Below are 15,970 nucleotides of genomic sequence, written 5' to 3' on the forward strand. Positions count from 1 at the left end.
ATTTTATTGTTAATACTTGTTTTGATCTGTTTGAACTAATTTTGATATGGTAATGAACAATTAATCACAATGATAGAAACACAGAAAACCTACAGCACAATACAGGCCCTTCGGCCCACAAAGTTGTGCCGAACATGTCCCTACTTTAGAAATTACTAGGCTTACCCATAGCCCTCTATTTTTCTAAGCTCCATGTACCTAGCCAAAAGTCTCTTAAAAGACCCTATTGTATCCGCCCCCTCCACTATTGCCAGCAGCCCATTCCACGCACTCACCACTCTCTGAGTAAAAAAACTTACCCCTGACATCTCCTCTGTACCTACTCCCCAGCACCATAAACCTGTGTCCTCTTGTGGTAACCATTTCAGCCCTAGGAAAAAGCCTCTGACTATCCACATGATCAATGCCTCTCATCTTGTACACCTCTATCAGGTCACCTCTCATCCTCCGTCACTCCAAGGAGAAAAGGCTGAGTTCACTCAACCTGTTTGCATAAGACATGCTCCCCAATCCAGGCAACATCTTGTAAATCTCTGCACCCTTTCTATGGCTTCCACATCCTTCCTGTAGTGAGGCGACCAGAACTGAGCACAGGATTCCAAATAGGTCTGACCAGGGTCCTACATAGCTGCAACTTACACCTCGGCTCCGAAATTCAATTCCGCAATTGATGAAGGCCAATACACCGTAATATTACCATCTTTTTTTTTGAGAAATGCAGAAATGTTACTCAAATCGTTCTTCCTCATGCTAGGTGGAATTCAGAGATGACGTTAGTTCCTTCGGCCCTTCCTGTTAAATTTCTGACCACGTACCTTCCCTTCCTGATATCTGTGTTGGCTGATATAGTTAACTTTTGGGTGATTGGGCCTTGCCTCCAAATCTGTCATCAACACTTTTCAATCTGTCTTGCTAGTTAACATGGAAGCTCCTAAATGTATAGACGTTCTTCCTGGAATACATTGAGACAAGTTTTTAGCTTTGTCAAAGATACAACTAGCATCCGATGTGACTAAGTTAATCCTCCTCTCCTTGTCCATTGCTTTTTTTTGTTTTAATCACACTATCCTCCTCTTAACACCTTTCTGCCATCATTTAACAGAGGTTTCAGGTTCTAGGTTTTGTTTCCATTCTTTGGTAATGATTGTAGTCGTAAGAATCATCTATAATGGTTACCATGCATCATGTTTGCCAGAATATCTGTTGCCTCTCATCAGCATCATATAAAGTTCTGGATTTCATATCTGCACTGATACCACTTGGCTCTACTTCTATTTCTTTTGTCCCTTCTGTTTCTCAATTATGACCTTCCAATACATAGGGCTGAATGAATGGAAATTACCCCCAATTAGTATTAGGAAGACCAAAGCCATCGATTTTGTTCTCCATCTAAATTTCAGACTTTCTTCCTTTTTACTACCTTGTTTATTATTCTTCAATGTTTTTGCTGCCCTTCATTTGGATTATTCCAATTAATTCCTCATCGGCCTTTCTCATTGGCATATGCAAGGACAATGGAACTCTAGGGCCCATATCCTAACTTGCAAGTCTTAATCACTCTGCTTCGTTACTTTGATTTGCATTTACCCTAATTAAGCAAGCCTCCACTTTGTAGTTTTCAATCTTGTATTCAGATCCCTCAATGGCAGCTACTGTTCTATAGTTAACTCATTATGGTGCACAGATGTGGTTGTTCTGTCCCAGTCCTGTTCACCAGACCAGGAACATCTGATATGAAGTGTCATCCATTCTGGCTCTGGCTCTCCACTCAGTATTGGACCATCTGGTCAACAGCAATATTTACTTCAGGCAGCTCATTCTAATCAACAAGATTCAAAACCTGTCTCAAAACAACAAACTTCACAACATATGTTAGTGATATTAAACATGTTGCTGATTATGTTAGCAAACTTGATGCTAAAAATGAATATTTGGTCATCATCATGGCCCTTGCACTTGTCTATCTGCACTGCATTCTCTCTGTAACTGCAGTACATTCTGTACTTCCTTTCTATTTCCTTCCTTTTCTCCTATGATCCACTCTCCTCTCCTACCAGATTCTTTTCCAACCCTTTACCTTTAACACCCTCTTGGCTTCACCTATCACCTTCCAGCTAGCCTTCTTTCCCTCCCCTCACCTTTTTATTCTGGTGTCTTCCTCCTCCTATTTCAGTCCTGGAGAAGGGCCTCGGTCTAAATCATCAAGTGTTTATTCATTTCAATTGATGCTGCCTGACCTTCTGAATTCCTCCAGTATTTTGTTTGTGTTACTTTATTCTGCATTCTGGTTTTTTTACTGTCTTGATGAATTATGTATGGAATAATCTGGATAGTATGCAAAACAAAAAAATGTTCATTTTATTATTGTCACATTTACTGAGATAAACCAATACCAGCAGTGTTTCTAAATTTTGTTCAGTTCTACAATCATTCAAGATCTTTCTACTCTAAACCTGTCTCTTTAATCATGATAAATATCTCTACCATAAGTGTCCATGCCTTCAGCTGCCAAATCCCTGACATTTAGATCCTTCTGCCTCTTCATTATATGATGGTCCTTCAAGAATTTAAATTTAAATCCTTTTTGGAGATATATATATATATTTCTACAACACATGTTCTAATAATGTTGATTATGGTGGAGTTGGAAGCTGTTCTCTTGTTTGTCTCTAACCTTGTCCACACCACTAATTAGTCTTTAATCTTTTTTTGGGGCCTGGATTTTGGTTTTCTAAGTAAGTGCCCTCAACAGCAAAACAACAATCAATATAAATTTGTAGTTTGAATGTACCACTTGAATTTATAATTTCAGAAGCTGCATAAGATAATTTTATGAACATGATGTTTTGATGTATTTGCTGCAAACTGTTCAAAGCATTGGAAGGTTCAGTGTGGTTCATCATCTCTTTTTTAAATGTTATTGGTAGATTGTCTTCAAGGTTCAATGACAAGCATCTGCAGCTTTTAGTCCTAAAGAAAACCAACAAACTGCATAATTATTTGCAAATTGATTAGTACATAGAAAGACAATACAGCATAGGAACAAGACAGGAGTGATTACAGATGCTGGAAATGTATATCAACACAAATGCTAGAGGAACTCAGCATATTAGGCAGCACCTATGGAGGAAAACAGACAGTTGACATTTCTGGCCAAGACCCTTCATCAGTTAGAAATGTTGACAGATCCAGTCAGAATTTTGTGACAGCACTGAAAAGGCATTACAGCACTCTATCTGTTCCAACAATAATGAAGATTTAGATTTCACATCTTCCTACATATGGTTTATAATCCCTCTGGCCTTCTATGTTCACGTCTGTCTGAAACATTGCTACTGTATCTGCTTCCTCCACCTCTCCTGGTGGCATGTACTATATTGACTTTAAAAATATTCCCTCAAATCTCCTTTAAACTTTCTCTCTCACACCTTAAATCAGGGGCTCCCAATCTTTTTTATGCCATGGACTCCTACTATTAACCGAGGGGTCCATGGGCTCCAGGTTGGAACCTCTGCCTTAAGTCTATGCCTTCTCGAGTTTGACTTTCCACCCTGTGGAAAATCTACCCTGTCTATGCTTCTCACATACTTCTACCAGGTCGCCCTCTGCCTCAAGCACTCCAGAGAGAACAGTACAACTTCTCCTTAGATCTCATACTCTCTAATCCAGCAATATCTTGGTATTTACTGCACCCTCATCAGCCTCCACGGCCTTCTGTAATACAATCACCAAAACTAAACATAATACTCCAAATATGGTCAAACTAAAGTTTTACACAACTGTAACATGACTTCCCAACTTTTATGCTCGATGCCCTGACCAATGAAGCAAATATGCTGCATGCCTTCTTTACCACTCACTCTGCTTATTTTGCTACTTTCAGGGAGCTATGTGTCTCAAGATCCCTCTGTCAGTCAGTGCTTCCAAGTGCCCTACCATTTACTGTATACTTTCCTCCTGCATTTGACCTCCCAAAGTGTAACACCTCACACTTGATGGGACTAAACTCTATTTTCCACTTCTCTGCCCGCAGTTCCAACTGGTCTATATCCCTCTGTATCCATTGGCAGAGTTGTGGATAATGAGGAAGATTGTCAATGTTTGTGTCATCTGAAAACGTTTTAATCAGCCCACCTACATTTTATGCAAATCGCTTATATGGAATCCTATGGAATACCACTGTTTAAAGACCTTCAAACAGAATTAAACCCATCACTATCTCTGTCTTCTATGACCAAGCCAATTTTGAATCCAGCCTACTATAAGGAACCTTGTCAAATGCTTAACTATTGTCCACACGTACAACTTCCACTGCCCTACTCTCATCAGTCATCTTTGTCATCTCCTTAGAAAAACTCAATCATGTTTGAAATACATGACATCTCCCTACACAAACCATGCTGACTATCCCTAATAACTCCATGCTATTCCGGAAGTGAATATATCCTATTTCTAAGAATCTTCTCCAATAACTTCCCTAGAAGTATTACAGGAAGTATCTTAAAAACAAAGTAGTTGTTTAATGGGAATAGTGGGACTTCTGTTGTGAGGGTTAAGTTGAAAAGGTTAAGGAGGATCTTCGCAAAGCTGTTCAAAATTCATAATTTTTCCTATTTCATCAAAACCTATTTCAGTGGTAAAAGTGTTGGTACACTCATTTGTAGACCCCAGTCAGTTTAGATTGGCAACAGCATCTCCATGATCTCCATCAGCACAGGTGCACCACAAGCTTTGCACTTAGCCCCCTGTTCTACTCGCTTTACATCTATGACTGTGAGGCTAAGAACAGCTCCAATGCCATATTCAAGTTTGCTGATTTGTGAGTCAAATCAAAGATGGTGATGAATCAGCATATAGGAGGGAGACTGAAAATCTGACTGAGTGGTGTCACAACAACAATCTCTCACTCAATGTCAGCAAGACCAAGGAACTGATTATAGACTTCAGGAGAAGGAAACCAAAGGTTCATGAGCCATAATTTTTGCATATGCCCACAAGAAAATGAATCTCAGGGATGTATATGGTGGCATATATGTACTTTGATAATAAAATTTACTTCAAACTTTGAAAAGACATTTAAGATAATTAAAAGGAATTGAGGCAAGAAGTGGAGATTAAATGTTCTAATTCATCCTTCTGATATTGGTGTTACTAGTAAAGTCAACATTTAATACTCGTTTCTTCCTCGACCAGTTGTAAATGGCAGGTACATTTTGAACACTTGAAGAAAGAGATGGAGATTCTAGAAAATCCTAGATTCTAAAAGGCAAAACTCAAGTAATTCTACTGTACTAAGAAACCTACAATAAAAGAGCTGATAATATCTTGCAAAAATATACCTTTTTGAAAGATTGTTGGAATTGAAGTTTTTTTTGAAGTGTACTTGCTTCCTCTGTTAAACGTATTATTTCTTTTTTTAGTTCATCCAACTGTTGCTGACGTTCCCTTTTAAGATCAGGAAAGCAAATGAATAACATACATTTTAAAGTGAAGAATCAGAATTTTCTTAATTAGGCTGTCAATGCATTCAAAACATCTTTCCAACCAAACAGAAATAAACCCCAAAGCTATGGAAGCAGACTGTATTTGATTGGTTCAGTATCTCTTAAGCATCCATTTTCAATATTAGTATAATATCTCCATTATGTTATCAACTTTTATCATGTTATCATGTGCAGAACCTCCTTTTTTCATCTCCCTGATTTTTTTTCTTATACCAAAACACAGAGCAATATATTAAATATAGCTTCAAAGTATTATTTGTGTTAGATTTTCCTGAGGTATTTATCAATGTGAAGATTAGGGCAAGCTATATGGTGTACTGTATGAATCATAAATAGTTAGCAGGCAGGCCCAACATGTAGTTAAGGCAAATGGCACTGTATTTGCAAAGCGGTTAGAGTTCAAGGACAGGAAGATTTTGTTACAGTTATACAGCGTGCTGGCAAGGCCTCATCTGGAATACTATGCACAACTTTGGTTTTCTTACCTAAAAAAAGTGTCAAGCCCTTGGTGGTAGACATTGTGGTCTTTACATTAGAGGAAAAATCACAAACAAGGAGGTATTGCTGCAAAATAAGGGCTGCTTATTTGAAACAGATGAATTGAAATTTCTTCTCAGAGGATAATGAATATCTGGAATTCTCTACCCCAGAGCATGTTGGAAATGTTTAAATATTTGAAAGATGAAGAGATTGCAGGTTATGGGGAACTGGCCCAAAAGAGAAGCTGTCAAAGCAAAGATCAGCACAAATCATATTGAATGGTAGGGCAGGTTTGAGGGGCCTGGACAGCCTGCTGCTATTTTCTTGGGTTAATTTGCATAAAGCAAAATATCTGACACAATTCCATTTAAGTGTTCTTTACTTTTGCTATTCATTTCATTCTTCCTTTCTATATTGTTTTTAAGCATACATTTTACTTTTCTCTTGTCCACTTTCATCTTGCTGTTTCAACCACCTCTCTGAATTTCATAAATCCATACACTTGCAAATTTCTTCTGTAATTAATTGTTTACAGTTATGGACAGCCGTGGGTTCTCTCCTCCATCAACATACTCATTCTCCCAAGTAAATTTACTCCCACATTGAATAACTTCTCTTTAAACTCTACTCACATTCTCCAGATCAAAAAAAATGCAATTAAAAGAATACAATGAGCCCAGTCTATGCCCATCTTTATGTGAGATTGTGGATCGTAGAAATCACTTCAGGTCCCTTCTCTCAACTCTTAGTATTACATTGATGACTATTTTATATTTATTCCTGTATTCTTAAAGAATGCAAACTTTTCCTGACATTTGCCTCAATTTCTACCCTACTCTTATCAAAGTCAACAATTTTGTATAGTTCTTTTTCACTATTTGTATTAGAACAGGTAATTTCTACCATGACATTGCCCATCTACAAAATTAATCTAGTTTTTCCTGCTGTTGTTTTCCAACATTCTTCTTTTTACTACAGTTCTCTGACATGCATCTCTTAGATTCTGCACATGCTGTGTATCACCTCAACAACCCTGAAGCAGCCATTACTGACCAATGACCATAAAGTGAACCAATTAGAATTTTTATTCAAAACAAAACATTGCAAGCATTAACTTGTGTAATACTGGGGAATATAAAAGTCAGGTTCTCTATGAAATAACTTTCAATTTACCGATTTTGACTACCACCTGAAGAAACAAAAAAATCCAAACTCGTTAAGAATACCAGGTTATATAAGTAACGCAAACTTAGGAGAGTCTTAATCAAATTTTGTCGATACTATAGGGGAGATGTCACAATTGTTTTGGTGTTTCCATATGACAGTCTACAAAAGTAGCATTAGGTTTAATACCATTATCTCCAACTTAGCAATATCTCCTCTCTAAGTTATTGCCTATGTTGACATATATTTAGGGGAGACACCCAAAGATTATTAGCACTAATGCAGATATACCCCAGCAGGACCTCTAAAAGGATAGGGGAAAAACTTGCACAAGAAAAAATACCAAGATTTTCCTTGTAGGATTTCTGTAACTTGTTGCTTCAATTTTCTTATCTTCTCATCTCTACATGCGATTTCTGACGCATTTTCTCTTGTCACTGTGGCTATTTTTTCTTCATGCTATATTAAGCAAACCAAAAGCTTAGTAATTTTGGGATGAAGTGGATTTTGCATATTCTTCTAAAAGGCTGCATTGAAAATTACTAACCAACTTCTTGAGATGCTCAGTTTTTTCTTCAAATTCCTTCCTACACTCATGAAGACAGTGGAACTTTTCTGCTGCCAATGCTTCAGCTTGTTTTAATCTTTCTTTTAACCGTTCATGGGATTGGTATTCAAGTTTAACCAAATCGTTGTATTCAGAAATCTGAAAAAAATGTTAAGACATATTTCTTTCTTTCTAAAGAAAATCTCCAGTAAATGTTGCAGCCACCAGTATTACTATTGGTACATTATGTCTGTGTCATGTAAATTGTACTCATTACCTTCTGCCCAGTGAAATATATTTTACAATAGACTTCTTTCATTTTATCTTCTTAATTTCACCGCTCCCCTGTCCCTCCACATAAGAATAATGATTCACAATAGGTACAATCTGTGTGAAAACTTTTCCTAATAACCTCTAGTGTGTATAAGAGTACAGGCAGTTTGTAGGTTAGAACTATCACAGTTTGAGTCTGACTTGCTTCACAAATCTTATTTACCAACAGGGATAATTAGTAATAATGAACACAGGAAACTCTGGCCCTTTTAACCCATCCTGACTAGCATATGATCCTAGCGTCAATCGTTCCGTGCAGCATGGAAACAGTCCAACTTGTCCATGTTAACCAAGGTACCTAGCTGAACTAGTTCCATTTGCCTGCATTGGGTCCTTAATTAAATCTTCCCAATCCATGTATCTGTTTAAATATTGTAATTGTAGCAGTACAATTACACTTTCTACCACTTCTACCACTCTCTACCACTTTCCCTGACAGCTCATTCCATATACCCATAACCCTATAACAAACAAGAGCATTGATTTATTAAACACAAACATAAAAATCAAAGAAAACTGAAACCTTGGTTCCTCAGAGTCTAATTCAATTTGAACTACAGCACACAATGCATTTATCCATTAAACCATCAGGAAAAAAACTCTTTATGCTACTTTTATTTGTCTAATTAAACCAAAGACAAAACAGTCCAGCAGAAGGAGATTTCTTTTTTTAAGTTAATCTTTTTTTCTCCATGACAATAAAAGCATATGTAATAGCCATGCTGAATCATGTTACATTGAGGTGGAGACAGTGTTCATGATTATACATTATTATCACAATAGTCTTTCCTAGAGTCTTTTTCTGTAGATTCATCACACCTTTATGCATTCTCTGGCATTTAGGAGGATGAGAGTTAGCATATCTAGCAGATTTGACTGGATAGAAGCAAGAAGAGTGCTTACCCTAGGTAAGGAATCTAGAGCTGGAGCATCACTGTCTTAAAACAAGGGGTACACCAAGGTGGAAATATTTCTTAACTCAGAGTGGTGAAACATTGAAATTCTCTATCCTGGAAGGCTGGAAAGGCTTAAAATTCCATTGCATTCAAATCAGAGATCAATAGATTACTGGATTTCAAAGAAATCAAGTAATTTAAGGTAGTACAGAAGTAAGTGTGTGTGTGTGTGTGTGTGTGTACACACGTACATGGCATGCTCACATCAGAAGGGTTTTGTTTATATTCAGAGGGTAGTGAATCTTTGAAATTCTCTGTTCAGATGGACAGTGTAGATTTGTTTCCTAAGCAGATTCAACACAATGATTAATCAACATCAGCAAGAAGGAAAATGCTAGAACGCTTGGTGATATGATTGAGACAATAATGTTATGAGGGGATTAAATAGAGTCATTTGCAAGAAGCTTTTCCATTTACCAGAGATTTTTTAAAAAACTAGAGGACATAGATTTAGGGTAAGGGGTGAGAGATTTAGAGGGAATCTGATGGGTTCCCTTTCAAACAAACAGTGATGCATAACGAAATGCACTGCCAGAGAGAATGGTGGAAATCAAGTTATTGACAATACTTATGAAGTGTCAAGACAAATACTTCAATCACCTAGGCATCGAAGGCAATGTATTTTGATGATGGCTTAAAATAGATTGGTGCTCACTGGTCATTGTAATGGGCTGAATAGCCTGTTTCCATGCTGTATGACTCAATGACTCCATATAGATAGAAGTAATAGATTCTTAATGAATATTTTGGTATTTCTTCCCAAAAGAGAGGTAAGCTATAGTTAAAGTACACAACTGTAAAATATTGGGTGGCAACTTAATCATCTTTGAAGGTGGATACGTTGCTAAATACAGATGAAGTGTGCCCTTGGCTATTAAAGGAAATTAGAGAGGAAACTGAAGGCCTTCATTGCAGTGTTTCCTTTCTTGCAGTATTGACAAATGTTATTATTTAGCACTTACCTTCTGTTGCATTTGTTTACTGATATTGTTTATGGTTACTTCTTTTTCTTTTAGTTGTGTTTTTAGCTGTGCATTTTCTTTTTCTAGCATACTAATCCTTTCCATCAGTTGTTTTTGATCATACGTGGAATCCTACAGATACATCCATGATTAGTTGATAAATGATTTTGATAAACAGAACTCCCTGAAATGAATAAACCCCTGTAAGATTTATCCATGTAATTTCCAGGCTAATAATTAGGAGTGACTGAAGTTTTCTCAAATAATAATAGTTGCTACCATTCACAGAATAATTAACTCTGTATCAGTTAACTCCACTGACATTCATACTATTTCATATTTTCATAAATTTACCCAATTAACATCAAATTATGATTGTGCTCCATGAGCCATGTAAATAAACCATTCATGTTCCTTCTTATAGAGGTACTTCCAAATATTTCCCCTTGAAATTAACTTAGCAACAATTTTTCAGTGGCCTTTCAAAACTTGTAACCTGAAGATATTGAAATTAACAATATACTTTCATTTTGTAAACACAAGAGATGTAGGTGTGGAATTGCGAGCAAAATATGAGGGGTGATTGATACGTTCGTGGCCTAAGGTAGAAGGAGTCAGTTTTAGAAAACCTAGCACATTTATTTTTCAACATAGTCTCTGCCTACAGTTACACACTTAGTCCAGCGGTCATGCAGCATACGGATCTTGGACCTCCAGAAAGTGTCCACAGATGGGTGATTGATAAGTTTGTGACCTAAGGTAGAAGGAGATGAGTTACACAGCTCTTGTTACATCCACATGCAGGTCAGCTCTTTGAGTGATTATGCAGAAAGTTTGAAGTTAATAACTCATCTACTTAGCCCACGAAGAGTTGAACTGCATGTGCATGTAACAAGAGCTGTGTAACTCATCTCCTTCATGAACTTATCAATCACCCCATCTGTGGACACTTTCTGGAGGTCCAAGATCCGTATGCTCCACGACTGCTGGACTAAGTGTGTAAATGTAGGAGGGGACTATGTTGAAAAATAGATGTGCTAAGTTTTCTAAATTTGACTCCTTCTACCTTAGACCACAAACTAAGACCACAATCACCCCTCGTATAAGCTGCTAGGAGCTCAGAATAAATGTAGGGCCTTGAACCACAGTAATGACTATCTCTTTAGCTCCACAGATGCTGCTTGAAAGGCTGAGTTCCTCCAGCAGCTTTCTTTTGCTTCAATAAAGTGTTCATGATAAAAAAAAACATCAGAGGAATACAACATACAACAAATTCATTTAAGGAAATGACATACATGTTAAGAACCTAAATCACTATTATGTTAGCACTACAGTAACTATATCAAAAACATTAGCAGAAAATAGATTCCATTGTAAAAAATTGAATGAAACTAGCCCTAGTGTTGGTTCAAGCTTTCAGATATGTTTGTCCCACTGAGGCAGGGAAAGGATCTTGGTGAAGTTGACAAAAGTAGTGGAATATCTAGTCAAGAGGAAGAAACAGGCTTAATTGAGGTTAAGGAAGCAAAAATCAGACAGGGCTCTAGAGTTACAAGGTAGCCAGAAGGAGCTTAAGAATGGCTTTGGAGAACTAGAAGGCAGCATGAGGAGGCATTGGCGAGTAGGATTAAGGAAAATTCCAAGGCGTTTTACACGTACTGTATATGAAGAACAGGAAGCTGATTAGAGTGAGGGTAGCACCAATCAGGGATAGAAGAGGAAAAATGTGCCCGGAGTTGGAGGAGATTGGGGAGGTCCTTAATGAATATTCTGCTTCAGTATTCACCAGTGAGAAGGACCGTGACATTTGAATGGACAGCATAGGCTGGAACATGTTGACATTAAGTAAGAAGATGTGCTAGAATTTTAAAAGGATATTAGGATAGATAAGTCTCCAGGGCCAATGGGATATATCCAAGGTTCCTATGAGAAGAAAGGGAAGAGATTGCTGTTCCTTTGGTGATGAACCTTGCATCCTCACTGATCACAGGAGTAATAACAAATGATTGGAGGGTGGCAAATGTTATTCCTTTGTCCTGCAAAGGGACTAGGGGTAACCTTGTAAGTAATAGGCAAATGAGTCTTACTTCACTAGGGGGTAAACTATTGCAGAACATTCTTAGAGGCACGATTTATATGCATAGTCTGAATAGGGATAGTAAGCATGGCTTTGTGAAAGGCATGTCATGCCTCACAAGCCTGATTGTATTATTTGAGGATGTGACAAAGTACATTGATGGAGGTAGAGCAGTGGATGTGGTGTATGTGGATTTTAGTAAGGCATTTGATAAGCTTCCCCATGATAGGCTCATTTAGAAATTCAGGGAGAATGGAATTCAGGAAAACTTGGCTGTGTGGATTCAGAATTGGCTTACCCATAGAAGGCAGAGGGTGGTTGTAGTTGAAACATATTCTGCCTGGAGTTCAGTAATCAGAGCTGTTCCACAGGAACCTGCTCTGGGCACTCCTGCTTTTTAGATGACTTCCATAACTTAGATGGGGAAGTGGGAGGGTTGATTAGTAAGTTTTCAGATGACATAAAGGTTGGTGGCATTGTGGATAGTGTAGAGATTTTGTCGAGGCTTATACCGGGATATTGGTGGGATGCAGAGCTGGGCTCAAAGGTGGTAAATGGAGTTCAAACCAGGAAAATATGAAGTGATTCACTTTGGAAAGATATATTTGAAGACAGAATACAGGGTTAATGGCAGGATTCTTAGCAGTTGGAGGAACAGGGGGATCCAGATCCATAAATCCCTCAAAGTTGTCGTGAACGTTGATAGGTTTATTAAGAAAGCATATGTATGCCTTTATTAGTCGGGTGATTGAGTTCAAAAGCCATGAGGTAATGTTATAGCTTTAAAAAACCCAGGTTAGCCCACAATTGGAATATCATCTCAGTTCCAGTTATTTATTTATTTAGAGATACGGTATAGTAACAGGCCCTTGCGGCCCAATGAGTCCGTGCCACACAATTACACCCATATGACCAATTAACTGACTAACCCATACGTCTTTGGGATTTGGGAGGAAACCGGAGCAGCTGGAGAAGAACCCACACAGTCATATGGAGAATGCACAAACTCCCCACAGACAATGGCGAGATATTAAACTGGGTCACTGACACTGTAATATTGGTATGTTAACCACTACACTACCATGCTGCGTGCCCAAGGTTGCCTCATTATAGAGGATGTGGGAGCTTTACAGAAGGTACTCAGATTTACGAGAATGCTACCTGGATTGAACAGCATGTCTTATGAAGATAGGTTGAGCAAGCGAGGGCTTTTCTCTTGAGAGACAAATATGAAGGAGCATAATTTTATGGTGATTAGAGTAAAATATAGCAGTGATGTCAGTGGAAAGTTTTTACACAGAAAGTGGTGGGTGTGTGGAATGCACTGCCAGGGTGGTAGTAGAAGCAGATACATTACGAGCATTTAAGAAACTTTTAGATAGGCACATAGATAGGAAAATAAAGGGCTGTGTGGGAGGAAAGAGTTAGATTGAACTTAAAAGAGGTTAAAAAGTTAGTATAGCTTTGTGGGCTGAAGGGCATATACTGTACTGTAATGTTCTATGTTTCATATGTGTTCTTGTACAAATTGTGTATACTTTTTTTATTGTGAATACTGAGTATTTGATGCTAGACTTTTATTGCATCTGGGCATATATGTACTTGAGCATATTACAATAAACTCAACTTTAACTCTGACTTTGATGTCATGTCAGGTGATTGCAAAACATCCCATGAAGTTACATTGAAGAATAGCAAGGTAGTTATTCTAGGTTCCTGGTTTATTTCTCAAATGGCATCAAAATAGACAGTATTTGGGTTATGGGTTATGGGGTCATAGTCCCATCAACCCATGCCTGGACCATATAGTCCTCCACACCCATTCCATCAATGTACTTATGCAAATTTCTCTAAAATGGTGAAATTGTACCTGCATCCACCACTTCTGCTGGAACCTAGTTCCACACTCTCACCACCCACTGAGTAAAGAAGTTCCCTTTCAAGTTTCCTTAAATACTTTATCTTTCATCCTTAACCTATAACCTCAAGATCTACAGTGGTCTCACCTCTGTGGAAAAAACTTGCATTTACCCTATCTATATCACACATAATTTTGTATCCCTCAATCAAATTTCCACTCATCCTATTTAACCCTTCCAAATAACTCAAATTTATATCCTTGTTATTTTATCTGTATTCTTTAAATTTTATTGATACCTTTCTGTTGGTAGGTGACAAGAACTGCATACAATACTCCATTGAATTACTGTTCACACGTCGTTGTCATGTGTAAATTGGATGTAACAAAATTACCACACTATAAATTATGAAGTATATTAGGAGAAGGTTGCATATTGAAAAGCTTTGTTTGAAATAAAAACCTTTCTTTACGGCACAATTTTCAGAATTACAAATAATCTGAGTTAATCATATTTTTCATAACTTTAGGAAACACCAATGTAACAACAATGACATAATTGTCAGGTAAAAATAGATGGCTGAAGATCAGATATTCAAGTAGACATACTGGCAGTCACTAATGAAACAGCATTTAACAGAAAGCAATTTGGATTCAAATATTTTGAAGATAATTGAAGGCAATTTTGTTGACAAGTCATGATATAAAGATAAATTCATCTTACTTTAATTGTAGCATCTTTAGCAGAAATTTCTTTTTTTTCACTTCCACTTTTCTTTGTATGCCCTTTATGTACTTTAATGGCATCAAAATGTGCAGTCAATGATTTTGTTTCTGGAATGGGCATGCTTACACCTGATATTCCTGTAAAATCTGGAGGCTGCCTGGCTGATGGATCAGGCTCTGCAGATGTATTTTTGTGTTTCACATTACCAGTTGATCTTGTTGCTCCTAATTTCACTTTGGACATGTTCAATTTAAAGTTAGATATTTATTCACAAATTGCAAAATTAATACCATCAGTCAAGGTCCTTCTTTGTTGCTTCTTCCTAGTATGCAAAAGATTCAACACAATGGACAATAAAAATAATTCATTATTCCCTGATTTTAACTTTATTTCTCATGGTTAATAAATTATGAAGCATAATCAAAATACACATGGGCTGTTTTGAGACCATGCAAACAAAATTAACTTGCAAACTTGGCAAATAGTGTAGATAAAGCTTCTGTAATACTTTAATTTCATTCAATGAACATAGTATCCCAATATTCAGTTTAGATGAGAGGTCATGGCGGTAAATGATTTTTTTTTCAAACACAATTAGCAAAGTTGCCATAATTATTAAGTCATTTATAAGAAATAAGTATGCTCATCTAATTTCCAAGGGATAACAGGGAAAAATGAATACATATTATTTCATTTTGCAGATGCCATCATTCAAATCACCAATACAAGTGGTGAAGAGCAATGATTTGAGATTAGGGTGGAGTCAATTTAAAACATCTACTAATTGGTGGCTTTATCACATTCAGTACATCGAAATATACAGTAAAATGTGTTGCTTAATGTCAAATGGGACTAGGTGAGAGTAAGCATTCGGCACAGACTAGAAGGGCCGAGATGGCCTGTTTCCGTGCTGTAACTGTTATATGGTTATGGTGCTGAGAACTAATTATAGGGAAATAAGAGCAGAAGTAGGCCTCTTTCAAGCCTGTCCCAACATTCAATATGATCATGGCTGATCTGTGTTGGGTTTAACTCCTCTTCTGTGCTACTTCCCCATAACACTCAATTCTTCAATGGATGTGGGTGATTAATCCACAAACTATTTGAAGGGTATACCCTAAAATTAGAGGCCGTCATTGCCTGTGGCATGATGCTAAGATGATCTTTTTAAAAAAAAAATTCTGCATAATTTAAATAAAAAGCTTTGTTTATTTAGGAACCTATTGTTTGTTTGTGAAAATTGTGAAATTATGTCAATAAAATGCAAGAAGTAGGCTTCTAGAGGCTGCAATGCCATTCAATATTATCATGATTAGTCATTGGAGTCAGTGGTGCTTTCTTGTACTCTTCATATCCCTTGAT

The 15,970-nt window shown here is 37.2% G+C and overlaps 1 protein-coding gene across 1 annotated transcript; it reads right to left on the reverse strand.

The window, feature by feature from the left end:
* Positions 1-12: 12 nt before the first annotated feature.
* LOC140730514 (uncharacterized) lies at positions 13-14,924 on the reverse strand. The gene is made up of 6 exons (XM_073051063.1): positions 14,606-14,924; positions 9,947-10,078; positions 7,696-7,854; positions 7,492-7,607; positions 5,340-5,445; positions 13-2,970 (listed from the first exon to the last, which is right to left on the reverse strand). Exons 1-6 carry the CDS (start codon positions 14,849-14,851, stop codon positions 2,965-2,967), a joined length of 765 nt encoding a protein of 254 aa, XP_072907164.1. The 5' UTR covers positions 14,852-14,924; the 3' UTR covers positions 13-2,964.
* Between the last annotated feature and the right edge of the window lie 1,046 nt (positions 14,925-15,970).

The sequence above is a fragment of the Hemitrygon akajei genome, chromosome 7, assembly GCF_048418815.1.
Source record: "Hemitrygon akajei chromosome 7, sHemAka1.3, whole genome shotgun sequence".
Lineage (NCBI taxonomy): Eukaryota > Metazoa > Chordata > Chondrichthyes > Myliobatiformes > Dasyatidae > Hemitrygon > Hemitrygon akajei.

Bases quoted from the DNA above. Each gene is read 5' to 3' on its own strand.
- LOC140730514 (XM_073051063.1), bottom strand. From the start codon at position 14,851: ATGTCCAAAGTGAAATTAGGAGCAACAAGATCAACTGGTAATGTGAAA. The intron at 10,079-14,605 runs GTAAGATGAATT...ATGTATCTGTAG, and splicing joins CTAAAGATGCTACAATTAAA to GATTCCACGTATGATCAAAA. The intron at 7,608-7,695 runs GTTAGTAATTTT...TGCTTAATATAG, and splicing joins CTGAGCATCTCAAGAAGTTG to CATGAAGAAAAAATAGCCAC.